Source organism: Bos indicus x Bos taurus, chromosome 9 (genome assembly GCF_003369695.1).
Source record: "Bos indicus x Bos taurus breed Angus x Brahman F1 hybrid chromosome 9, Bos_hybrid_MaternalHap_v2.0, whole genome shotgun sequence".
Taxonomy (NCBI): domain Eukaryota; kingdom Metazoa; phylum Chordata; class Mammalia; order Artiodactyla; family Bovidae; genus Bos; species Bos indicus x Bos taurus.
The window spans coordinates 79,699,138-79,726,776 of record NC_040084.1 but is presented as its reverse complement, the minus strand read 5'-3'; the positions used below and the strand labels follow the sequence as shown (position 1 = coordinate 79,726,776).

General features: G+C 38.4%; 1 protein-coding gene across 2 annotated transcripts in view; it reads right to left on the bottom strand.

The window, feature by feature from the left end:
- Nucleotides 1-22,908: 22,908 nt before the first annotated feature.
- VTA1 (vesicle trafficking 1) overlaps nucleotides 22,909-27,639 on the bottom strand; it is a 70,499-nt gene continuing 65,768 nt past the window's right edge. For both annotated transcript variants that reach the window (XM_027551720.1, XM_027551719.1), the window contains exon 8: nucleotides 22,909-24,231. In XM_027551720.1, coding sequence (XP_027407521.1) covers nucleotides 24,086-24,231 — 146 coding nt within the window. In that variant the 3' untranslated portion in view covers nucleotides 22,909-24,085. The remainder of the gene's footprint in view (nucleotides 24,232-27,639) is intronic.

The window sequence follows — 27,639 nt, the reverse complement described above, 5'->3', positions numbered from 1 at the left end:
TTATGTTAACTTTGCTAATGTCAGGCTCTGTGTCGAGGATAATCATTGATGGAAGGCCAAGGTCTTGCTTGACTCCAATACTTTTTTACTGTATATTTTTTGGTATATGTAACAATTGTTATAATATTATTCTTTTAGTGAGAATAATAAGAAATTCATAGCTTCCATGATTATGAGAGAGTAAAATTGACAATAATTATAGTCGTTGATATTTTAGAAAACTTTCAACTTCAAAACTGAAATGATAATATCATGTACATTTTTAGGGTTCTTACCAAGTCTGAGGAAACTTTATCAAGTTTCCTTTTTTATATACAAGCTGTGGGATTTCTGATCTTTAAAGTGTTCAACAGAGAATGAGATGGTTGGATGGCATCACTAACTTGATAGACTGAGTTTGAGCAAGCTCCAGGAATTGGTGATGGACAGGGGAATTCCAGTGTGCTTCAGTCCATGGGGTCACAAACAGTAGGATACTACTGAACTGAACTGACTGAACTATCTAGTGACTTATTTTAAAAGCTCATTAAATTGTCAACATCATTAACCAGTTTGTTATTGATGTCACTTAATTATTATATTAAGGGCTTCCCTATGGTTCAGATGGCAAAGAATCTGCCTCCATTGCCAGAGACTTGAGTTTGATCCCTGGGTTGGGAAGATTCCCCTGAGAAGGGAATGGCTACCCAATCCAGAATTCTTGTCTGGAGAAACCCATGGACAGAGGAGCCTCGCAGGCTACAGTCCATAGTGTTGCAAAGAGTCAGAGATGACTGAGTAACTAACATGATGAACTGAATATTAGATTAGGAGTTTATGTTATCTTTGCTAATGTCAGGCTCTGTGTCAAGGATAACCATTGATGGGAAGGCCAAGATCTTGTTTGGCTACAAATCAATATGTTTGACTCTTAAAGTAGTAGAATTTATGGCCACATCTAGCTTCATTTGTGAACTCTGTAGATGGTTCTTCAAGACATAGAAATACAAATCTCCCTAGACAGAATCATAGCGAGAATTGCTTGCAATTCTCATTATTTCTTTAAAGAGTGAGGTATGCATTTACACTGTGGGGAAAACACATAAAACTTCTGACTATATTAAAGCATAGGCACTACATATAATGAAAAAATATTCTTTAAATCTTCCTTTTACCTAAAGCCAATGGAGGGAGATAGAGGTCTGCATGCTAGAACTCAGGCTATCTCTGCCTCTTTTGCTGGCCTTTTTCTAATAATTGGAATTTCCTTTGGAAATCATTTATTGTAGGTAGTTTCCCTTCTCCAGAATTCTATTCTTAGAACACACTTATTGGCTGTAATTTCTTGCCAGCCTGTGAGTTATTTGTAATGTTTTCCATCATCGAGAATGCCTGTTGTGGTTTATTTTTAATGGGCTTATTGCCTAGTCCCACTGGGAAAATTTTATGATGGAATTTATAGCTACTTAATTACTTTCTTCACATGTTTTATATTTGTAAGCCTTCTGGGGAATAGTGTATAGAAAACATAGATTTGGCTGGGTTTCTGATTTTTTCCCTCTATTCCCCTGCAGAAGTCTTCCAGTCTACACAGTGGCCAACCTCACCCCCTTTGTCTTTCAGTCATCTGTGCTGTGGCCTCATCCATCAGGAATTTGAAGAAAAGTAAAACTGGCAAGTTCTCCTTTACCATCAACATTCTCAGTTCATTTCAATCTTATTCCCATTGCAATTCTGAAGCACCTCAACTGCTTGGGAAAAAGGCAATTGAACTGGGACTCTTTTAAGACCTGAGCAGATGAGAAATTTTTTAAGGTGTGGATTTTCATTGCCTTTAAAAAAAACAACAACACACACACACTTTAACCCTTTTGAGAAAATTCTTGCAAATTTTCAGATTGAATAATGTTGACATGAAACAAATGTACTACCAGTTATTTCTCCAGCAAAAAAAAAAAAAGGGGTGGGGGGAGCTTATTCTGGATGTGCAGAGTTTTGCAATTCAGGATATGCAAACCTGGCAAGCCATGTGCAAGTCCCAATGGACAAGGGAAGGAGAACTCTTTTATAACGAGGAAAAGGAAGTTGGAAGGACTAGAGTAAATAAAGAGTTCATGGCTTTTCATTGGCTGAATCATTGCCAGGAAAGAAAAGGAGTCCTTCCTCTTCCTGTTGGGGTCTGCTGAATTCTCAGGGCGTGAGAGTTTGCCCTTCTGGTCTCTCAACTCTGTTTAATTGAGGTTTCTGTTTAATAATTTTTTACAATAATAATAGAAATTTGCAACTGCTTTTCAAACTAAGAAAATTTGTGACAACATGGATAGACCTTGAGGGCATTATGCTAAGTAAAATGAGTCAGACTAAGAAAGATAAATATGTATCTCAATTATATACGGAATCTGTATATAGGTGAAAAAAACAAACAAACAAAAATCCCCAAACCAAACAAAAACCCCAAACTCATAGATGCCATCTGCCCTCTATATATTTGGGTTCCTCACCTTTGGATTCAACTAACTACAGCTTGAAAATATTCAGAAAAAATTTCCAGAGTGCTTCAAAAAGCAAAACTTAAATTTGCTGTGTTGTCAACTGCTTGCACAGCATTTACATTGTATGTACAAATATGTGCATGGCATTTACATTGCATTAGGTATTATAAGTCAGATAGAAATGATTTAAAATATATAGGAGGATGGACAGAGGAGCTTGGCAGGCTACAGTCCATAGCATTGCAGAGTCAGACATGACAAAAGCGACTTAGCTAGCACGCATGCACACATGTGCATAAGCTTAGCTGTAAATACTATACCATTTTATACGAGGAACTAGGGCATTCACAGAGTTTGCTATTTGTTGGGGGCAATCCTAGAATCAATTTCCCACAGATGCAGAAGGATAACTGTACAAAGAACAGACTATGCCTACAGGCAGGTTGTGGAGGATTGGGGAAATGAGTGAAGGTGGTCAAAAAGTACAAACTTCAGTTACAAAATAAATAAGCTATGGGGATGCAATGTACATCATGGCGACTGTACTGTATGTTTGAAAGCTGCTAAGCGCCAAAGAATTGATGCTTTTGAACTGTGGTGTTGGAGAAGACTCTTGAGAGTCCCTTGGACTGCAAGGAGATCCAACCAGTCCATTCTGAAGGAGATCAGCCCTGGGATTTCTTTGGGAGGAATGATGCTAAAGCTGAAACTCCAGTACTTTGGCCACCTCATGAGTTGACTCACTGGAAAAGACTCTGATGCTGGGAGGGATTGGGGGCAGGAGGAGAAGGGGACGACAGAGGATGAGATGGCTGGATGGCATCACTGACTCAGTGGACGTGAGTTTGAGTGAACTCCGGGAGCTGGTGATGGACAGGGAGGCCTGGCGTGCTGTGATTCATGGGGTTGCAGAGAGTCTGACACGACTGAGCGACTGAACTGAAGAGAGTAGATATTAAAAGTTCTCATCACAAGACAGAAAAAGAAAGAAAATTTTGTTTTTTGAAAGATTTAGGTAATCAACTTGTCTTGCAACACAGATGTCCCAAATATGTGTTAGATAACTCTTCAAGGAGCAACCTCCCTCCACTTTTATTTTACTATTTTATTTCTAAAGTTAAGGGGCAACTTTGTTATTTATCTGAACTTTAAAAATAAAACATCAGTAAAGATTAAGGCTTCTTTTCTGTAGGATAAAACCACTGACTGCATTGGAAAGTTAAAGATGAAATGGAAGTTAGCAGAGAAGTAATAAGAAAAATGTCAATAATAATAATATTCATATTTTTCACATCTTCAGACTTATTGAATCCTTATCATAGTCTTCACCAAACCACATGTAACCTCCTGGAGCAGCCTCAAAATAAAGAACAGGATTCTGCTCCCACTCTTTGCACCTCAGTAACAAGAAAGAGAGAAGAAAAGGAAAGGAAAAATAGATCATAAAAAAATGAATGGATCTTTTAAAGGTGGATGTATTTCAAGGTCTCATTTCCTAGAAGTTTTAAAACAAGGAAACTGTCTTCATTATTAATGGAAAGTTACAATCACTTAAGGGATGTAAAATTTTGAATGTATCATTTGGGAGACCTCTAATGAGCCAAAATGTCTTACTCATTTTTCCGTGATCTCACTATTGATGGTTGTAGTTCAAGTGCACCATAAAAGTTCAAAGAATTCTTATCCACCAAGAGTTAAGGTCCTATTTTTCCTGTACACTGAAGAGAGTACATCAGAGCCAGAAGGATATGGGGTAACGGATACAGAACATTATTTCAAGTTTCTTTTTTTTATTAATCCCTTGATCCTAGCATTCTTAACCTTTCTCCTCTCCCTCAGTTATTACTAGCAATTTGGAAGTGCTGGCAGAACATCCCATGGTCTTTTAGGAAGGATCTAATGGAAGGAGAATAGAGTTAATAAGGATCATACTTTGAACATCATCCTCTGGGGCAAAGGGAAGTTCAAGTACTAGCCCATTCTGTGCAGTTCCTGGGAATCTGGATACAAGGAAACAACTGGATCCTTGATTTATTTTTTGGTCCTGCCCATGGCATGTGGGATTTTAGTTCCCTGACCAGAGATAGAACCTGCCTCTCCTGACTTAGAAGGTAGATTCTTAACCACTGAACCACCAGGGAAGTCCCCTGGTTCCTTGAGTTTAATTATAGTCACAATAAAGAAATTCTCTTTAAACTGTAAGGCCAATAAGAGAAAACATAATCCTCAGTCAGAATGTAAAATTAAGCAAGACTTGACTCAACCACTTCTACAAGCCAGGTATCACCCAAGAGAAGATAATACAAAACTCCTTGTGAAGGAGGGGGATGGTCAACCAAACTCCATGGCCAGGATTTGTATTTTCCAACTCTTTGGGTATTCACTTCAGTTTAATAGATTTATCAAAGGTCACTGACATGTTAGTGATGAAAGCTAATACAATTAATAAGACACAGTTTCTTCCTGCTAAGAGCTTGGCGAACTTGAGGAACTGAATCATGAAATCTTACCAATACGACTGTCAATGCAGTTGGGTTCACTTGGAGTCTTTTCTTCTGAAGATAAAGCAGATTCAGTTTCTTATCTGCCTAATTGTAGGTCTTATAATTAGGCAGATAAGAAACTGAATTTTTAATGATCCAACATCAATTGGATCACAGAAAAAGCAAGAGAATTCCAGAAAAACATCTACTTCGCTTCACTGACTACTTGAAAGCCTTTGACTGTGTGGATCACAACAAACTGGGGAAAACTCTTAATGAGATGGGAATACCAGATCACCTTATGTGCCTCCTTGACCTGTATGCAGGTCAAGAAGCAACAGTTAGAACCAGACATGGAATAACGGACAGGTTCAAAATTTGGAAAGGAGTACATCAAGGTTGTATATCGTCACCCTGCTTATTTTACTTTTATCTAGAGTATATTATTCGAAGTGCCAGGCTGGATGAAGCACAAGCTGGAATCAAGATTGCTGGGAGAAATATCAGTAACCTCAGATATGCAGATAACAGCACCATTACTGCAGAAGCGAAGAGGAACTAAAGAGCCTCTTGATGAAGGAGAAAGAGAAGAGTGAAAATGCTGGCTTAAAACTCAACATTCAAAAAACAAAGATCATGACATCAGATTCTATCACTTCATGGCATATAGAAGGGGAAACAATGGAAACAGTGACAGACTTCATTTTCTTGGGCTCCAAAATCATTGCAGCCATGAAATTAAAAGACACTTACTCCTTGGAAGAAAAGCTATGACCAACCTAGACAGCATATTAAAAGCAGAGACATTACTTTGCTGACAAAGGTTTGCATAGTCAAAGCTATTGTTTTTCCGGTAGTCATGTATGGATGTGAGAGTTGGGCTCTAAAGAAAGCTGAGCACTGAATAATTGATGCTTTTGAACTGTGGAGAAGACTTGAGAGTTCCTTGGACTGCAAAGAGATCAAACCTGTCAATCCTAAAGGAAATCAACCCTGACTATTCATTGGAGGGAATGATGCTGAAGCTGAAACTCCAATACGTTAGCTACCTGATGTGAATAACTGACTCACTGGAAAACACCCTGATGCTAGAAAAGATTGAAGGCAGGAGAAGAAGGGGATGATAGAGGATGAGATGATTAGATGGCATCACCAACTCAATGGACATGAGTCTGAGCAAGTTCCAGGAGATGGTGAAGGACAGGGAAGCCTGGCATGCTACAGTCCAAGGAGTTGCAAATAGTCAGAAACAACTGAACAACATTCCTGTATTTGGGTTAATTTTCAAGGGATGTGGTTACTGGATGTTTATGAGTTCATATGTTGCCATTTAGCTTAAGCAATTTTGTTTCCCCTGAGCCTCATCATTAAGATTTTATCCTTGTGCTTTTTCAAGTCATTTATGTATTTCCTTCTCTCTTTTTCTCTGGTCCTGACACATTTTTCTCCCCCTTTATTTTTGGTAAGCATAAATAAGATTTATTTATTAATAAATAAACATAAGTAGAAGGACCTTACTTCAAACCTAAAACTAGGTTTAAAATGTTTAAAACATTTAATAGATACTATATACAAATCCAGTAATATATTTGGCTAATAGAATTGGGAGAGAAACAGACTCACAGATATAGAGAACAAATTAGTGGTACCAGTGTGTGTGTATTTGGGATTTGGGGGGGGCAGCAATACAGGGGTATAGGATTAAGATAAACAAACTACTATATACCACCTTATCTGCCTCTTGAGAAATCTGTATGCAGGTCAGGAAGCAACAGTTAGAACTGGACATGGAAAAACAGACTGGTTCCAAATAGGAAAAGGAGTACGTCAAGGCTGTATTATTGTCACCCTGCTTATTTAACTTCTATGCAGAGTACATCATGAGAAACGCTGGACTGGAAGAAACACAAGCTGGAATCAAGATTGCTGGGAGAAATATCAATAACCTCAGATATGCAGATGACACCACCCTTATGGCAGAAAGTGAAGAGGAACTAAAAAGCCTCTTGATGGAAGTGAAAGTGGAGAGTGAAAAAGTTGGCTTAAAGCTCAACATTCAGAAAACGAAGATCATGGCATCTGGTCCCATGACTTCATGGGAAATAGATGGGGAAACAGTGGAAACAGTGTCAGACTTTATTTTTTTGGGCTCCAAAATCACTGCAGATGATGACTGCAGCCATGAAATTAAAAGATGCTTACTCCTTGGAAGGAAAGTTATGACCAACCTAGATAGCATATTCAAAAGCAGAGACATTACTTTGCCAACAAAGGTCCATCTAGTCAAGGCTATGGTTTTTCCAGTGGTCATGTATGGATGTGAGAGTTGGACTGTGAAGAAGGCTGAGCGCCGAAGAAGTGATGCTTTTGAACTGTGGTGTTGGAGAAGACTCTTGAGAGTCCCTTGGACTGCAAGGAGATCCAACCAGTCCATTCTGAAGGAGATCAGCCCTGGGATTTCTTTGGAAGGAATGATGCCAAAGCTGAAACTCCAGTACTTTGGCCACCTCATGTGAAGAGCTGACTCATTGGAAAAGACTCTGATGCTGGGAGAGATTGGGGGCAAGAGGAGAAGGGGACGCCAGAGGATGAGATGGCTGGATGGCATCACTGACTCGATGGACTTGAGTTTGAGTGAACTCTGGGAGTTGGTGATGGACAGGGAGGCCTGGCGTGCTCGATTCATGGGGTTGCAAAGAGTCGGACACGACTGAGCGACTGAACTGAACTGAACTGATATATAAAGTAGTTAAGCAATAAGTATATATTTATACAAGGAAATGTAGCCATTATTTTATAACTTTTAATAGAGTATAATCTATAAAGACATTGAACCACTATGTTGTACCACCTGAAACTAATGTAATATCATAAATCAACTCTATTAAAAAAAAAAGAATGGTTAAGGTTACAATACTTAAACTTCATCTATAAGAATTTGTATTTTAAAAAATGTCTCTTAGAAAATCTAAAGCATCGAATCTGGACTGGTGACTCTAGTATCGATGCACGATACTGGATGCTTGGGGCTGGTGCACTGGGACAACCCAGAGGGATGGTACAGGGAGGGAGGAGGAAGGAGGGTTCAGGATGGGGAACACGTGTATACCTGTGGTGGATTCATGTTGATATATGGCAAAGCCAATACAACATTGTAAAGTTAAAAAATAAAATAAAATAAATTAAATTAAAAAAAATCTAAAGCAGATATTAAAAAAATGTAAAGCATGTTTCTTTCAAAAAGGCAGATCCATCAGTTTATGCTATCTTTTGAACATTTATTTTTATTTGTTGATTTTTAGATTTTGCACACTTACCTCTGCATACCAATGCAGGAGATGAGGGTTCAATCCCTGGGTTGGGAAGATCACCTGGAGTATGAAATGGCAAGCCATTCCAGTATTCTTGCCTGGAGAATTCCAAGGACAGAGGAGCCTGGAGAATTAGTTCACGGACCACAAAAAGTTGGACATGACTGAGCAACTGAGAACATACATAAAGTAAAAACATATCCAATCTTTATGAAATAAAATACAAATTTTTAGTCTTAAATATTAAGGTCATCCCTAAGATTTTAATCACTCATGTCCCCAGCATGTGTCTCCCTACGCCCATCTACTGCTTACTTGCTGCTCTATGCTTTCCAGCCTTCATACTTGTGTTCACGATTGTTCCCCAGATACAGTGAGATATAGTTGACATATGACATTGTGTAAGTTTAAGGTGTACAAAGAATTGACATGATATATATATATTGCAAAGCACTTACCACTCAAAAATTATTTAAATAGGAATTCTCCAATATCGCTTTAACTTCACAGGGCTTGAAGGGTGAAAATATCTTTGTAACTAACTGAATGCTGTTCAAAATGACAGGTTCTTTTCCTCCTACATTAATTTATTCCTTAGACATAATTCCCTCAACAGATCTACAAGGTCACAAATCAACCTCTGTTAACCTGGGTTTCTTCTTGAGATTTGGGCTTCCCTGGTAGCTCAGATGGTAAAGAATCTACCTGTAATGCAGGAGACCCTGGTTCAATTCCTGGGTTGGGAAGATCCCCTGGAGAAGTGATGGGCTACCCAATCCAGTATTCTTGGGCTTCCTTGGTGGCTCAGACAGCAAAGAATCTGCCTACAAGACATAGATTGTAACATTTTATTGAATCATAAATTACACCTCATGATTTCAGAGCCTTGTCCTGTGTTTCTGGTCTACTCCAGAATGCTTAGCAGGTACCCATTCATTTTCCTTTGACTTCTGGAGAAGAACATTTGAAAAGCATCCATGTATTAACACTCTACTTTCAAACACATAATTGTCTGTCTTTACTAATTACACCTCCCACTTTAAATATTCCTTCCTATTTTAACATCTTTTTCTTAAAATGCTACAGTTTTGGATGTCAATGCAATGCATTGAATAGGGAGGAGGAGGATTCTAGGCGTATGTCTTCCACTAGAGATCATTGCTGTGTTTTTCTGCTCATTGAGAAGCAGAATTAGAAGATTTTGACACTTTGTTTTTATTCAGATGTAGCTTAAAACTCAACAGGAATTAACATCTCTCCATATACAAGGACACTCGAAAGGGTACATGGGTGACATGTGAGGGGAGCTACCAGAATTTCCTGGTGATAGGGCTTTTCTTTTTCAAACACACAGTCCCCACTGAAGCTGTGATTGATGTCCCAGGGTGCTCTTCCTGCCGTCCCTTTGAGGACTGCAGTCTGGCCTGCCATCAGGAGCCTGAGAGCTGAACACATCAAACCCTTCTTCCTCCTCTGGGTCCGAGAAGGGTGGATGCTGATGCTACCTGGAAATTTCTCAGCGTGATGGGATGACTGATGATCTTTATTATTTATATATTCTTCTGCATTTTAAAATTTTTTCAAAATAAAAATGTATTTAAATTAAGAAATGAAACATTTAAAAAATTCACCCAAGGGCTTATCATACCCTTTAAACAACAAAATGTATCCCTGGAATAAACCCCACTTGATCAAGGTGTATGACCTTTTTAATTGAATTCAGCTCATTAACATTTCATTGAGAATTTTTGCATCTATGTTCATCAGTGATTCTGCCTATATATATATTTTTTTTCTCATGGCTTCCTTGTCTTGTTTTGGTCATACACTATTTTCTATTATATTAAAATTAATTTAAAAATCAGAACTGTGAAGTGCAAACCATTTGCACCACCAATAGGTATTTTATTTCTTTTGTCATGATTTACCACACAATGGTATGGTTGGATCATAGAGAAAGCAAGGGAATTCTAGAAAAACATCTATTTCTGCTTCATTGACTGCTCGAAAACTTGTGACTGTGTGGATCACAATAAACTGTGGAACATTCTTAAAGAGATGGGAATACCAGACCATCTTACCTGTCTCTTGAGAAACCTATATGGAGGTCAAAAAGCAAGAGTTAGAACCTTACATGGAACAACTGATTGATTCAAAATTAGGAAAGGAGTAGAATAAGGCTGTATGTTGTTACCCTGTTTATTTAACTTAAGTGTTTAGAATACATCATGTGAAATGTACGAATTACAAGCTGGAATCACAAGCTGGAATCAAGACTGCCAGGAGAAATAGCAGCAACCTCAGATATGCAGATGATACCACTCTAACGGCAGAAAGTGAAGAGGAACTGAAGAGCCTCTAGATGAAGGTGAAAAAAAAGAGTGAAGAAGCTGGCTTAAAATTCAACAATCAGAACACTAAGATCATGGCATCTGATCCCATCACTTGATGGCATATAGAAGGAGAAAAAGTGGAAGCAGTGACAGATTTTATTTTCTTGGTCTTCAAAATCGCTGCAGATGGTGTCTGCAGCCATAAAATAAAGACACTTTGCTCCTTGGAAGAAAAGCTATGAACAACCTAGACAGTATATTAAAAAGCCGAGACATTACTTTGCCAACAAGGGTCCATCTAGTCAAAACTATGTTTTTTCCAGCAGTCATGTATGGATGTGCGAGCTGGACCATAAAGAAGGCAGAGCATCAGAGAATTGATGCTTTCAAATTGTGGGCTGAAGAAGACTCTTGAGAGTCCCTTGGACTGCAAGGAGATCAAACCCATCAATCCTAAAGGAAATCAGCCCTGAATATTCATCGGAAAGATTGATCCTGAAGCTGAAGCTTTACTACTTTGGTCACCTGCTGCAAAGGGCCAACTCATTAAAAAACACCGTGATGCTGGGAAAGAGTGAAGGCAAAAGGAGAAGAGGGCAGCAGAGAATGAGTGGTAAGATAGCATCACTGACTCAATGGGTATGAATCTGAGCAAACTCCTGGAGATAGTGCCAGACAGAGGAGTCTGGTGTGCTGCAGTCCATAGGGTCATAAAGAGCTGGACGTGATTCAGTGACTAAACAACAACAACCAGACATTGCACAGCGTTCAGGAATCTTTTACTTTTATGAAAATAGCAATAAAATGCTGGTCTCAGTTGATGGTTGCTGTTAAAGATGCGAGATATTTTTCAGGTGTGAGAGTATACAATTGTTTCAGCGAAAAAGTAAGTAAAAACTCTCAGAAGCACCACTTAAATGTTTATTGATTTTTCAGCTGCATTTTATCATCACTCTCCTTTTTCTACATTTTAGAACAATCCCTGCAAGGCATTCTGAAAATCTCTTATGTGATAATAGATGTCATTTAATACAATTTTCTGTGGAGAAGGACATGGCAACCCACTCCAGTATTCTTGCTTAGAGAATCCCGTGGACAGAGGAGCCTGGTGGGCTGCTGTCCATGGGGTCGCACAGAGTCGGACACGACTGAAGCGACTTAGCAGCAGCAGCAATACAATTTTCTGTACCTGAGGCAGAGTGACTGTGCATCTCTAATAACGAGAAATATTAGTTTTGAATTCCTGAAAAGGTACTGGGGTTCATAAAGTATGGAAAGCAGATGTATCGCTTAACTTAGGCCTTGCGCAGTGGAAAGCCGGCAGCATGATAGTTTTCGCATTCCATTTTGTCCAAGATACAGATATCATGCTTTACTATACACCGTATTTTCTTGATCTCAACAATACTAGCATGTCTGTCCTTCATTACCCCTAGAAGGCAGTCCTGGGAAATAGTGATTAGATTATTTTATGCATATTTTTTAAAGTAAATTGATTAATGATTTGTAATTTTATAATGTTTGCATTGGCAGTTTAAATTTTTTAAGATTTTCTTAAATACCCAAACGTACACATTTAAAAAAACTGTTACAAGAGCCATGTGGAGGTTGTGTTGATAAGTGTGTTTTAAGATTTTTTTTCTGTATATTTATTTATGTGGCCTCGCGGCTTGTGGCATGTTAGCTTCTGAACAGATATCAAGCCGGCACTGTCCCTCCCTTCCTTGTAAGTCTTAGCCAACAGCAGACAAACCAGGCTGCTGTGGACAAAGGTCTGCTTATTGGTTTTTTCAAGGTGTGGTTTTCCATAACGGAAGCATCTCTTTCGAAATTGTAAAGGATTGTTCTTTCTTTTTTTTAATTCCAAAACAACAAATAAGAATGCAGTAGTAAAATTGTGTCAGGCATTTCCCTAGAACAAATATCATTATCAATTTTAATTAATAAGATATCTCAAAAGGTATTTACACTTAACCAGTAGGAAAAATGGAAACTTTTAAAAGTCATTCTCGCATCAACACTTTATGCCAAGGTTAGAAACTGACCCCAAGAATTCCAACAAAGGAATTACCAGAGACCCGATCACCTCTGGGAATGGGAAACACATCTCATATATCACATGCTGGCATATATCCTCTTTATTGGGTTTATATTTTTTTTTTACAACATTTCCCTAGAATGATATTTTAGTAGCTGCTGGGTTCATTTGGAAGCTCGTAAAGCAACAATGTCGATTAAATGGATTAAGATCACTCTTCCCCTGGCTCTCAGGGATGAGTTTGGTATATGAATGGAATCCAGATACGGAAATGGTGGAATCCAGGAAAAATAGGAGTTGCTGAGAAAGAAAAGTATGAAGAAAAAAGCCAACTTTGAACATCTGGACTTGTGATTTTGCTACAAACATTTTTATTGGAAAATTTGAACAATTATCAAAAAACATATATAACACAGATTCACCTTTGGGGTCCTGTAGACATTGACTGGTGTCAGCGTTAACTAAGATTTTCCTTTTAACTATAGCAACAGACAGTACTACTTGGCAAGACTTTTAACCTATATTTGCACATGCCCATTTTCAGTGAAATTCTCAGAATAATATTTTAAATGATAATATAAACAATATACTAGTTTTCTATTGTTGGCATAGCAACTTACCACAAACTTAGTGTCTTACACAGCACAAAAGCATACGTTTATTATACAACAGGTCTGAAGATCAGAGTCTGATAGAAGTGTCACTGGGCTAAAATTAAGTTGTTGACAGGACTGAGTTCCCTTTGTGGAGGATCTAGGGGAGAATCTGTTTCCCTTGTCTTTTCCAGTTTCTAGAGGCCACCCACATCCTTGGCTCATGGCTTCCTTTCTCATCTTCAAAGTCTGCAAGGCAAATCAAGTTCTTTCACATCACCCTTTCTCATCACAACTGGGAAACGTTCTCCACTTTTAAAGAATGCATGTGAGTAGACTGAGTCCACGAAGAAAACCCAGGATCTTCCCCTTACCTCAAGGTCCTTAAACTTACATGTTCACCAGTTCTGGGGATTAGGGCTTGGGTATCTTTGGAAACAATTATTCTACCTAATTAAGATTATGGATAAGATAATTGTGTGGAAATCAGTAATATAAATATATTAAATATATTAAAAAGCCAAACTTGTGCTATAATAATATATATTTAATAATGAGATTTAGAGCAAGTCTAACAATGTCCATAAATTTAAAATACTGGTGAATATAAATGACTTTTCAGTATATCAGTAACAACTGCAATATCTGTGATTAGGTATGAAAATATCTAATTTTTATTGGTAACAGAGTCACTGAAAATGCTCATACTACTGTTTTTTGTTGTTAATATTTATAATTATAGGGAATGGTAAATTTCACCTAGAGGTTAAACAGTAAACAAGGTGTTTTTTTCCTCATCCAAGAGACCCTTCCCTCTCTCATTAATCTGACATTTTATCATACGTTGCCTTGAGATTCTAGCTATCTTTCTTGTGTATGTTTCTTACCATCTTGATGAACTTGGATCTCTGCTGTAACTGTTCAGTCACTAAGTCATGTTGGACTTACCCATGGACTGCAGCATGCCAGGCTTCCCTATCCTTTACTATCTCCTAGAGTTTGCTCAAACTCATGTTCATTGAGTCGGTGATGCTATCTAACCATCTCATCCTCTGTTGCTCCCTTCTCCTCCTGACTCCAATCTTTCCCAGCATCAGGGTTTTTTCCAATGAGTCTGCTCTTTGCATCAAGTGGCCAAAGTATTGGAGCTTCAGCATCATCCTTCCAGTGAATATTCAGGGTTGATTTCCTTTAGGATTGACTGGTTTGATCTCCCCTCTGTCCATGAAATTCTCCAGGCAAGAACACTGGAGTGGAAACCATTCCCTTCTCCAGGGGATTTTCTGACCCAGGGATCAAACCAGGGTCTCCTGCATTGCAGGCAGATTCTTTACCATGTGAGCCACCTGGGAAGCCCTGGATCTCTGGAAATAGAAGTAATACACTTTTTTTTCCCCCTCAGAGGAATTTTGAGAACTTAAAAAGTAGTCCTGCATGCAGCAACAAACACTCAGAGCAGCCAAAAATAAATATTTTTTAAAAAGAAAGTGAACAGTATCAAACACATGCCTAATAACATTAGTTCCTTCTTGTCAAAAGACTTATTTGGATTGACACACTATTTCCAAGTCTAGTTAATTCTTTCACATGTAGATGAAAGAGGGGCTCGTTGGTGAGGTCCTTGGAAACTTTTTTATGAAAGCATTTTTGTAAACTTTTCAACAATTTTCTTAAGAAAACTGTAGCGTCCTAATGACTTAAGCATTTGTCACACAGACAGCCACGGCAACAAAATGGCCAGTGATCCTTTGAGCAGGACTTTAGCAACATTTCATGTCAATTGCTGGGACTTATAAGAGCTACACCCTTACTTTTGCCTTTTAAAGTTCTGGGTAGAATAGTCCACTCCTTAAGCTGTTTCCCATTTTCTTCGTCCGCTTTATTCTTCTTCTAGCCCTGTCTGGCCCTTTCTGCTCTACTTGGCAAACCTTTCTCTCACTTTGATCTCTAAGTGTCTGAGAGACAGACAGTGTCTGGATTAGGGCAGGGTGTGTGAGGATTATAAGGAGAGCTAGAGTTTACAATGCTGGGATTTACAAGTAGGTACATATTCAGCTTCAGAAAGAATACGAAGATTTCTATTGGTAATTACTTTTCCATCTGTAAGAAATTGTTATCTCACAGGGATCAAGTGACTACATTTACCCTGTTAAGCAGTTTCTCCTTAGGACTTATATGTGGCTATTAATATTTTGCTATATTGAAAAAAGTTATCATGTGCTTTCCTACAATTATTTCTCCCCTGGGATGCTTCCCTTTTATCTTAATTACTCACCTTATTTTCTCTATTGGAATAAGGTCATCATGCAACGAAATGTCAGCTCCAGCTCCCTTAGTCTAGAGAAAAGAAATTAACTTCAATAGCAATTCATGAATGTTTTCTTTCTGGCACTTTATGCTTCCAATTATCTTTATTTGGGCACATCTGCATCACTAAGTAGATTTTGAGCTTCTAGGGTTCTGGGATTCTGAGACTTCTGAAGAAATTTTGTGCCTTCTGATTACACAACTCAGTACTTTGCAACTTCTTAAGCAAAGCCGAAGAAGCTCCAATACTTTGGCCACCTGATGCGAAGAACTGACTCATTGGAAAAGACCCTGATGATGGGAAAAATTGAAGGCAGGAGGAGAAGTGGATGACAGAGGATGAGATGGTTGGATGCCATCACCAACTCAATGGACCTGAGTTTGAGCAGGCTCTGGGAGTTGCTGATAGACAGGGAAGCCTGGTGCGCTGTAGTCCATGGGGTTGCAAAGAGTCGGACATGACTGAGTGACTGAACTGAACTGAAAAAGAGCTTGTTGAACAGAAGTAGTCTGGAAACCTGCAATATCTGTTCATCAGCTCAAACATCATTCAACAGAAATGTTTGGATTTTCTTTTTCAGTCCATTTTGAGGTGAAGTAACTACTCTCTAGGGTAGGAACAAAAACTCATCTCCAGTCTTAGCAGATGAGGATAATTTTAATAGTAAAATTATAATGATTTTCTTTGCTTTCTAGATCCACATAATTCCAAAAATAATTTTCAAAAGGATTACTGTCATTCAATAAACAATCTCATTTGTTTTCTAACATTGTCTTGAAACACTGTTTATAAAGATCCCTTGACTTTCTATTTTCAAGTCTGTCAACTAAATAATTTGGAAAAAAATATATTCTGAATCACTTTAGTAGAAACTCTCAGATTAATTTTGTATACATATGTAATATATGTAATTATATATGTAATTTATATAACTACATATTACATAAATTGTTGTTTCATCACTAAGTTGCGTATGACTCTTTGCGACCCCATGGACTGTAGCCTCCCCGGCTCCTTTGTCCATGGAACTTCCCAGGAGAGAATACTGGAGTGGGTTGTCATTTCCTTCTCTAGGGGATCTTCTCGACCCAGGGATCAAACCTGAGTCTCTAGCACTGGCAGGTAGATTCTTTACCACTAAGCAACCAAGGAAGCCAGTCTTCAGTGTCTCAAGAAAATATTTAAAAAATAATATATATATATATGTATGTATATCCATTTGTAAATAACGTAACACACCATATATGTCCCTTTAAATTCAGCATCAAAGAAGGCAGATGCATTGCTTGCAATCTTCACACTTGTAGAAATAAAATCTCCAGTTATGAGAAAAAGAGTCAGAAATTCATTTTCATATCATCCTATGTAAGTGTCACTCCAAAAGAAGAAAAGCAAACAGAACCCAATGCAGAAAGAAAAAAGATATATTGATTTTATTTAGGGTCATAGACCAATTTTAAGGGTCATATTTTCTTATTATTCCATCAATTAACAAGATGGGAATTAAAATCTCCAATTATAATTTTGAATTTGTCTATTTCTCCTTGAAATTCTGTTAGTTTTTGCTTCATTATTTTGAAGATCTGTTATGTCCTCTTGATTGAGCACTTTTTCATTGTCCCTGTTAATATTCTTCATCGGATTTTTGCTCACTGGCAATCTTTGCAATGGCAGCAGAAAATTCCCTGCCCAGAGGAACAGCAATATTCCAGTAATCTCCCCCCCCGCCCCCTCCCCCCCCCCCCCCCCCCCCGCCCTCCCCGGCTTGTAGATAGCTGCCTTTTCATTGTGCCCTCACATAGCTTCTGTGTGTGTGAAAGTGAAAGTTGCTCAGTTAAGTCTGACTGTTTGTGACCCTATGGACTATACAGTCCAAGGAATTCTCCAGGCCATAAACTGGAATGCATAGCCTTTCCCTTCTCCAGGGGATCTTCCCAATCCAGGGATTGAATGCAGGTCTCCCACATTGCAGGCAGATTCTTTATCAGCTGAGCCACAGGGGTTGCATGGAGAGAATTCTGGTGTCTCTTTTCTCTAAGAACACCAACCCTGTGGACCTAGGGCCCCACCCTCAGGGCTTCATTTAACCTTAATTACCTCCCCAAAGGTCATATCTTCAAATATAGTCACATTAGGAGGCAGGGCTTCATCCTGTGAAGTTTTAGTTGGGGTAGGGTAGGACTGTTCAGTCCATTGCCAACAAACGTCTAGGCAAACCTATGGCTTTTTCCAGTAGTCATGAATAGATGTGAAAGTTGGACTGTAAAGACATCTGAGCACTGAAGAATTGATGCCTTTGAACTATGGTGTTGGAGAAGACTCTTGAGAGTCCCTTGGACTGCAAGGAGATCCAACCAGTCTATCCTAAAGGAAATCAGTCCTTCATCGGAAGGACTGATGTTGAAGTTGAAACTCCAATACTTTGGCCACCTGATCCGAAGAACTGACTCACTCAAGAAAAGATCCTGCTGCTGGGAAAGACTGAAGGCAAGAGGAGAAGGGGATGACAGAGGATGAGATGATCCGAAGAACTGACTCATCTCAAGAAAAGATCCTGCTGCTGGGAAAGATTGAAGGCAAGAGGAGAAGGGGACGACAGAGGATGAGATGGTTGAATGGCATCAGACTCTATGGACATGAGTTTGAGTAAGCTCTGGGAGTTGGTGATGGACAGGGAAGCCTGGCGTGCTGCAGTCCATGGGGCAAAGAGTTGGACACGACTGAGCGACTGAACTGAACTGAACATCTTCCCACATGCGCAATCTCACATTTGTTATTTTTGGTGTTGATAGGCCATCTGCCATGGCAACACTAAATTACTCAAATTCCCTGAATTTCTAACATTTTTTCCTCCATGCAGACACTCATGTTTTAGTTTTGCTAAGTTCTTCCTGCTTCTCTATCTGGCAAACCTGCAGGCCAATCTCTTTTCTGAGGACTTTTCTTTCTTCAGGAAGAATGAGTGTAGTCTCATACATAACCTCCAATATAGCATTATAACATTAAACTATAATTGATGGGAGATGCTCAATACGTATTAATATTTTTGAACAATGAATGATACTAACATTTTTATAAGATCTCTCAATATTGCTGAGCTATTGAAACCTGGAGGGGGCAGGGGGAGGTCCTGGGATGGATTTCTTTATTCTACAGCTACTACTCTAGTAGGCAAGACTCAAGACTCCAGCCTCCATGACCTTCTGTGAGTTCCAAAGGGTGGATTCGAACAGTTGCTAATAAAATGAGGAGTACACAAGAAACCACCTGAGGCAAGATGGCACATCGAGATTAGGAGACTGATCATCCCAGCCCTGCACACAACCTATCTTGTCAGCAACCCCATCTTTGAACCATTGTTGTAAAATTCCTCATCAAATCCTCCCCGGTTGAGACACATAAATTATCAAGGCAAGAACTTGCTTTCCGCCTTCACCTGGCAATAAAGCAATAAAGCTATCCTTTTCTACTTCACCCAAAGTTCTGTCTCTGAGATTCAGTTCAGCTCCACTGCAGAGAGGCTGAGCCTTCAGCATCAATATGAAGATAGTTCTCTAGAAAGTTGTATTCATGGATTATTGTTATGCAATCGAGTCTTTCCTCCCAACTTTAAGGGATTACCTAAAGTAAGGGATAGGTGTTCCTGTCTCAGACTTTCAGGCAGAAATTTAATTTGAAGAACCAACTGATAATAAACATTAATTTTATTTTGAAGTCCATATATTTGAAATCTGTAAAAGTGATGGCTACATAGTGAGGAAAAATATTTTGTTTAAAATTAAGAAAAACTGGCATGTCTGGGAAACCCAGGACTCCCTAAGTGATGTGGGACTCTCTCCAGGATGACATATAAATTCATAGGACCAGTCATCAAATCTGCCTGTTTTCTCCCTGGACTCAAAGTCCATTTGCTTTCAAGCCACGGGCTCAACCATAGTTACTAATAATTGGAACATATTGTCCAATACGTCCAATAATAGAAAAGTCTAGTTGCTATGCTTCCCACTAATAAAAGGAATTGTCCAGTGAACTTGATAACATCTCGCTTTTCTCATAATAATTTAACTGATCCTGTACCTACATGGGTGATAATATTATTGTCTCAATAGGCAGTCTGAGCTTAGAAAATTTCCATACTAGCTGTGTGTGTGTGTGAGCTTAGCTATGTCCAACTCTTTGCAGCCCCCTAGACTGTAGACCGCCAGGCTCCCATCTATGGAATTTTCCTGGCAAGAATTTTGGAGCGGGTTGCTATTTCCTACTCCAGGGTATCTTCCCGACTCAGGGACTGAACCTGCGACTCTTACGTCTCCTGCATTGGCAGGTGGGTTCTTTACCACTAGTGCCACCTGGGAGGCAAATTTATTATCCTGTGGTTGTTTTCTTACCTGTAAAGCAGGGACTCACCTCTCAGGATCACTGGCAAGATTAAATAAATACATGTAAAATACTCAAATCAGTGCCTGGCATTTAGTAAATACTCAAATGCTAGTTATTATATTCACTATAATTAAAGTGTCACTCGGTTGAAATTAGTCCTCCGTAAGAATACTCCATCAAATGAGCTGTTAGTCTCAGAATCCCACACAGACATCAAAGATTACAACCAACCAGGTATGCTTACTCTCCTTATGAAGGATGCCTTAAAATTTTGTGATCTAAGAAAAAACTCCTCTACTGCTGGAGGTTTATGTACAATCCAAACTAGATATCTGATCCAATTGCTTTGGAATATAAAATGAGTCAAGTTAAAAAACATGGGAACGGGGTAGGGAGAAAGCTCTGCAGATAACTGTTCAACCCCGAGTCGTTCAACACCCAGTTATTGTTCTTTCAGAGTTGCAGATGTTAACACTGCTATTAGGATTTACATTTCTTTAGAAAGAATAGTATATAACCTTTTCTGAACCAACACACAGTAACATCAGATTTCTAGAAATCATATATAAATAAATTATGTGAACACTAGATCTGCAACCAGGGTCTTTTGCTTGGTGTAATCTTGAAGCCTGCAAATTTCCTTGACCATAGGCTTGGAAACTGTTCTTGGCTTCTAGCTCCAGTTCAGCAGTGATTTGGTGAGATGTCTGTGACAATCAATGTAGACAGAACTTATCTTATTTTTCCTTCCTCCTCTGTCTGTATTGACAAAACAATGTTATCAAATAGTTTTACTTGGGATGGTCACAAGAACTTGGGAACACTGCACTTCAGCCTTAAATGTCAGCAGAATTCGGCCACTTTCCCCACTGCTATTAACGACTACTCACTCCTTCCAAGCACTTAAGTTAAAATCTTGCGATCAACCTTCACTCCCTATGCCTATGTGTCAGATTCGCTTTACCAGAAATACTGTGGCTCACCTTTAAAAAAAATAGCCAGAAACCTATTACATCCTATAACCTCCACTTCTATCCTTGATCTAAGCCATTGTGACATCTCCCCTTAATTATTACAATACTCATTTATCTATGGCTGTGCTGGGTCTTAGTTGTGGTGAGTCGGGGCTACTCTTGGTTGTGCTGCATGGGCTTCTCACTGTGGTGGCTGTTGCTGTTGTGGAGCATAGGCTCTAGAGCATGGGCTCAGTAGCTGGTATACTGCCTTAGCTGCCTGTGGCATGAGGAATCTTTCCAGATCAGGGATTGAACCCGTGTCTCCTGCATTAGTAGGCAGATTCTTGACTAGTGGATCTCCAGGAAGTCCCACAATACTTTTAACTCATCTTGCAGCTTCCACCCTTGTCCACATTATGGTCTTTGTCTCAACACAGCTGGCAATATGATCCTTTTTAAAAGTCTTAACAGGCTACTCTTCTGTCCAAATCCTTTGGCTCCGTATCTTGCTCAGAGGAAAAGCCAAGTCTTTCACAAAAATCCTGTGTGATCCTGAGTTTCTCACTCCTCCACCAGCCATCCTCACTTTTCTCCTCTTACCTCTTGTGACCTCTCTGTGCCACGAATGCTCTTCCTTCCCTTTTTCACTCAATGGTCACCTCAGTGAGGCCTAGCCTATCTTATTCAATTGTGCACAGGCCCACACACACACCCAAGCATTTCCCATTCCATACTCTGGTGTTCTCTAGAGGGTTTATCACTGACTAATATGGAAGTTCCTAAAATGTGATTCTACCACTTTCAAATTCCTATTGTGATGCTGATGGGGCTCAGTGACCACACGTTAGGGGAATCTTCCTCCTAGACTCAATCTTTCCGATGGGAGTAGGGGTAGACTACTCAAACTTGAGGGGCCACCAGATTACCTAAAGTGCTTCTTTCAAATGCGACTGGTTGAATAGAATATATGGTATCTTTTTTTTTATTTCTTCCTATTAGAATACAACTTTGAGGCAGGGATTTTTTTTTTCTTTTTCTTGTTTTCTGCTGTTTCCTCACGCAAAGAATACCAGGCACATAGTAGCTGCTCAATAAATACATGCTGATTGATCAAATGAAAACTACTTAACCCTAGTGATATGTCAGAAAATTTCTTTCTCCTGTCAGGTTTTATATGCAGAATCACAAAGTTAAAAAACCTTTATAGATCAATCTCTTCCTGCAAGAAAGGATATTAAAGTAATGGGCTGCAGAGACAACTGGGATTTCCTGATATTCAGGAAATTAATTATCAATTTACATTATCATTGCAACATTAATGTTAGTAACAATAAACATTTATGGAATGCTACTATTTGCTGAGTATTTCATGTGTAGTATTTCACTTTTCATATTGAACTCTAAGGTGGCTAGTGGTATCACCTCCATTTTACAGACAGGAGTTGCTATGACAAAGCCCACTTCTCTGTGGTTTTCATACATCTTCTCCTCTCCATGTGCTCTCCCAACTGGGAGCAACAGGGAGTGTGTGAAATGGGAGGTGACAGTTTTCTTCCCAGTGGCCAGACACGTTAGGATCGGAACTAAAATTTGCTGAGCCGTATTTTACATTTACCTTTTACAACATAAAAGATCATCCAAGTTATTTTTCTATTTCAATAAAGTTCCAAAGATCTATATCAGAACCCTGGAATTGCAGATGCAAATGTTGAACTCTACAAATGTTATAAGAATTTAGCTGTGAAAGATATGAAAATAGTTTTCAGGAGGCTTGTTTTTGGGGGCTTGTTTTTATAATAATTTAAAACTGTTTATTCTGCATATTCATTCTATCAAACTCTATACAATAGCACTATACCTATGCAAAGAAAAACAGAAAGACATTATGAGTTAATGATTCATTTTCTTCCAAATAGATTGTTAGAACAGGGGTCAGCAAACTTTTCCATAAAGGAGCAAGTAGTATGTATTTTAGACTGGCAGGCCGTATAATTCTGCAGTCATGGAAAGAAACCAAGCACAAAACATAAATAGATATAATTCAGTTTCAATAAAACTTTATTTATACAAGTGGCCAGCCCACAGACCACAGTTTGCTGACCCCTATGTTAAAAGATTCCAAATATTAGTGCAATGAATGAAATATATCAGATAAATTTCAGGTAAATCTGCCAAATTTCTCTCATTTTAAAAATGGTCTGACTTTTAAAATGTGACAATTTCAGCATGCAAAAATGATATCTGGCTCTGCAATAAGCCAAACTAGTTAAAAGAAACCTTGTATTTATTTTTTACACAGCACAAATGCAGGTGACACAGTAAGTTCATAATTCCCCACAAAAAACTTATAAACTCAACAATTGAGAATCATGTTCTTATAATCTGCATCATTCATAGCTATACACTCTATGGAATCCATTCCACAGCAGCAGAGAACCTTAACTCAAAAGCACCAAGTTTCCAGGCATTACTACAAACATCTTGTTTTCATTCTCTAATACATGCAGTCAAACTGCCTAGGAAGCAAATACCAATTCACCTTAAATGTCAATGGGTAAGGGAAAACAGTTAAGCAACCAACATTATTCTTACATCTAGAACTGATGCTACCTCTTTACTTCATTATTTTTTCCTTTCATGAACATTTTACTTTTTAGCATAGCTCCATTTGAGTATAAATTGAAATTTGAATATAATCTCTTTCAGATTCATCTAACAGTTTAGAACATCCATATGTTTAATTAATCCTGAGGAAAACAGAAACATGATCTCTAATCTAGAATATTCTGGCAGTCTTTATTAAAAGTTAAGTTCAGAATTTTATAGCAAAGTGATTATGGTCGGTTTGTTCAAATTATAGATTATAAGATTCCTTCATTTATTTAGATTAAGATACAAAGCTAATTCCCAATACATTTTATAGAAGTGTTTTCATGTTTTGAACAAGCAGGGTTCAGTGGGCATTTATAGGACCTTGCTCACATTAGAGAGCTATACACTCAGAGACTATTGGATCCACTAAATGGACAATGAAAACTGGTTGAGGCTGCTGATGAATACTTCAATAGGAATCTGATACACAGACACAGATTTCATTGTTAAAGTCAATGGAACTGAAGTCTTCCTTAAAACTGTGCTCCTGATAGGCTGAAGATAGAGTAGTGGACTGTTAGTTCTTTAAGCCAAAAATGCATGGATGTTGTACAAAGGCTTCATTCTCTGCCTGTAGTCAGTAACTTGAGGGCCTTCTGCAGATTCTGCACTGCAGTGCTGACATCTTCATACTGCAAAGCACTGCCAGCATACTTGCAGTATTTCTGAGCCCTAGCAAAGTCCTCTGGTGTTAGTCGGATATCTCCTAAGAGAAAAACAGAGTAATGAAAATATTTGTAAAGAATATAAAAAGTGTTATTTAGGTTAGGTAAATGCTTATACTCAAGATTACAGAAAATGTTTAAGTTTATATAAAAATATGAAGGTCTTTCCCCAACCCTTAGTTGTATCTGAATAAATTTTCTTTATGCTTTTAAAAACAAGGAAAGCAGCTTTGGTATTTACGTCAGAATTGCTGAGACTCTCTTTTTCTGGAACAATACACACAGTCTAAGACATTCAAACCTCATTTGAACTAGAATATACATATGAATAAAAAATTAAGCAACAAACTTTATGCAAATATTACATACATTATCTAAATTTTTTAAAGCATGTAAAGGGTTAAGGATTAACTAAAACATACCATTAAACTACACAATCAAACTTCAACAATCCTTATTAGTTCTTTGTTTAAAACTGATTCTCATCAGGCTTTCTATCTACACATATGTTTAACATGGATAGACCCAGCCAAACAATTTGGGTGAAAAAAAAATCATACTGAAAATATTTAATCTAAGATTTAGATTTGAATATATATTTCTAAAAGTGAAATTAAAAACTGACTTTGTGTCTTATCTTTGGAAATAAATAGCATTCTCTTTAGAAATTTTTATGAGGACTCTTAAGAACTGATCAGAAGGTTGGGGGTACAGAATAAAGAAAAGATAATATATTTTGATTCCCTTTCTAAATGAACATATATAAATATAATTGCTTTTCTTTTAGTTGCTTTTAATTTTGCCAGAAAATAAAGCATAAAATGAAAACTTTGGCATTTGAAGTCCTACTTCAAAGTATGTAGCAATTCTAGGTACTCTGATACTAAATTCTTATCCAAATTAATATTTTCTAAAATTTTCAAAAAAGAATGCTGAAGTAATGTATCCTAAAGTTTCTAACCCAGTTTTCAGGCACTTGTAAGTGTTGAATAACTTCAATGAATGACTATAAAAAAGCCATATTTACTTTATCTCCCACTTAAAAAAATATTAAGTTCACATAGAATTAAACATTAAATTTAAGATTTTAAAATAATGTACTTATATATCTACATACAGTAATTAGACCAGTGTGCTACATATACAAAGCCTCCAAATACTTGTTGAGTATTAAAGATTACAATCATAGTTGGTCCTCACTGTTGTGAATCACAGATTGTTGTTGTTGCTCAGTAGCTAAGTCGTGTCTGACTCTTTGCAACTCCATGAACTGCAACATGCCAGGCTTCCTGTCCTTCAATACCTTCGGGAGTTTGCTCAAACTCATGTCCATTGAGTCAATGATGCCGTCCATCTCATCTCTGTCACCTGCTTCTCTTCCTGCCCTCAATCTTTCCCAGCATTAGGGTCTTTTTCAATGAGTCAGCTCTTCGCATCAGGTGACCAAAATACTGGAGCTTCAGCTTCAGTCCTTCCAATGAATATTCAGGATTGATTTCCTTTAGGACTGACTGGTTAGATCTCCTTGCAGTCCAGTGGACTCTCAGGAGTCTTCTCCAGCACAACAATTGGAAAGTGTTAATTCTTTGGAGATCAGCCTCTTTTATAATCTAACTCTTGCATCTGTACCTCAAAATCACTGTGGATAGGGACTGCAGCCATAAAACTAAAAAATGCTTGCTCCTTGGAAGGAAAGCTATGATCAACCTAGACAGTGTATTAAAAAAGCAGACCAAAAAAAAAAAAGCAGAGCCATCAGTTTGTGAACAAAGGTCCATATAGTCAAAACTATGGTTTTTCCAGTAGTTATGTATGGATGTGAGAGTTGGTCCATAAAGGTTGAGTGCTGAAGAACTGATGCTTTCAAACTGTGTGTGGTGCTGGAGAAGACTCTTGAGTGTCCCTTGGACTGCAAGGAGATCAAACCAATCAATTCTAAAGGAAAACAACTCTGAATATTCACTGGAAGGACTGACGCTATAGGTGATGCTCCAATCCTTTGGCCACTGGATGAGAAGAGCTGACTCACTGGAAAGGACCTTGATGCTGGGAAAGATTGAAGGCAAAGGAGAAGGGGTTGGCAGAGGAAGAGATGGTTAGATATCATCACTGATGAATAGACATGATTTTGAGCAAACTCTGGGAGACAGTGAAGGACCGGGAAACTTGGCGTGCTGCAGTCCACGGGGCTGAAAACAGTCAAACATGACTTAATGAGTGAACAACAGTCCTCTGTCAAGATCAGATAAGTCAACCTTGGAAAGGCATAGTTTTATCAATTGGGGATACAGGGATTTCTCTTTAAACCAAATAATGATTTTGTTTTCTCTAGGTTATTTCCCTAACTCCAAATGATAATCTTATACCATTGTTTCTTGATTTATAAGTTTTTCACTTCAGTTCAGTCACTCAGTCGTGTTTGACTCTTTGTAAGCACATGGACTGCAGCACACCAGGCTTCCTTGTACATCACCAACTCCTGGAGTTGACTCAAACTCATGTCCACTGAGTCGGTGATGCCATCCAACCATCTCATCCTCTGTCCTTCCTTTCTCCTCCAGCCTTCTATCTTGCCCAGCATCAGGGTCTTTTCCAATGAGTCAGTTCTTTGCATTAGGTGGCCAAAGTACTGGAACTTCAGCATCAGTCCTTCCAATGAATATTCAGGACTGACTTCCTTTAGGATTGACTGGTTTGATCTCCTTGCAGTCCAAGGGACTCTCAAGTCTTCTCCAAAACCATAGTTCAAAAGCACCAATTCTTTGGACCTTTGTTGGCAAAGTAATGTCTCTCCTTTTTAATAAGCTGTCTAGGTTGGTCACAGCTTTTCTTCCAAGGGGCAAGTGTCTTTTAATTTCATGGCTGCAGTCACCATCTGCAGTGATTTTTTGGAGCCTAAGAAAATAAAGTCTCTCACTGCTTCCATTGTTTCCCTATCTATTGCAATGAAGTGATGGGACCAGATGTCATGATCTTAGTTTTTTGAATGTTGAGTACTGAGCCAGTTTTTTCACTCTCCTCTTTCACTTTCATCAAGAGGCTCTTTAGTTCCTCTTTGCATTCTGCCATAAGGTTGGTGTCATCTGCATATCTGAGGTTATTGATATTTCTGTAGGCAATCTTGATTCCAGCCTGAGCTTCATCCACCCTGGCACATCCTATGATATACTCTGCATATAAGTTATATAAACAGAGTGACAACATACAGCCTTGATGTATTCCTTTCCCAATTTGGAACCAGTTTGTTGTTCTGTGTCCAGTTTTTCCTATTGCTTCTTGATCTGCATACAGACTTCTCAGGAGGCAGGAAAGGTGGTCTGCTATTCCCATCTCTTAAAGAATTTTCCAGTTTGTTGTGATCCAAACAGTCAAAGGCTTTGGTAGTCAATGAAGCAGAAGTAGATGTTTTTCTGGAATTCTCTTGCTTCTTCTATGATCTAGTGGATGTT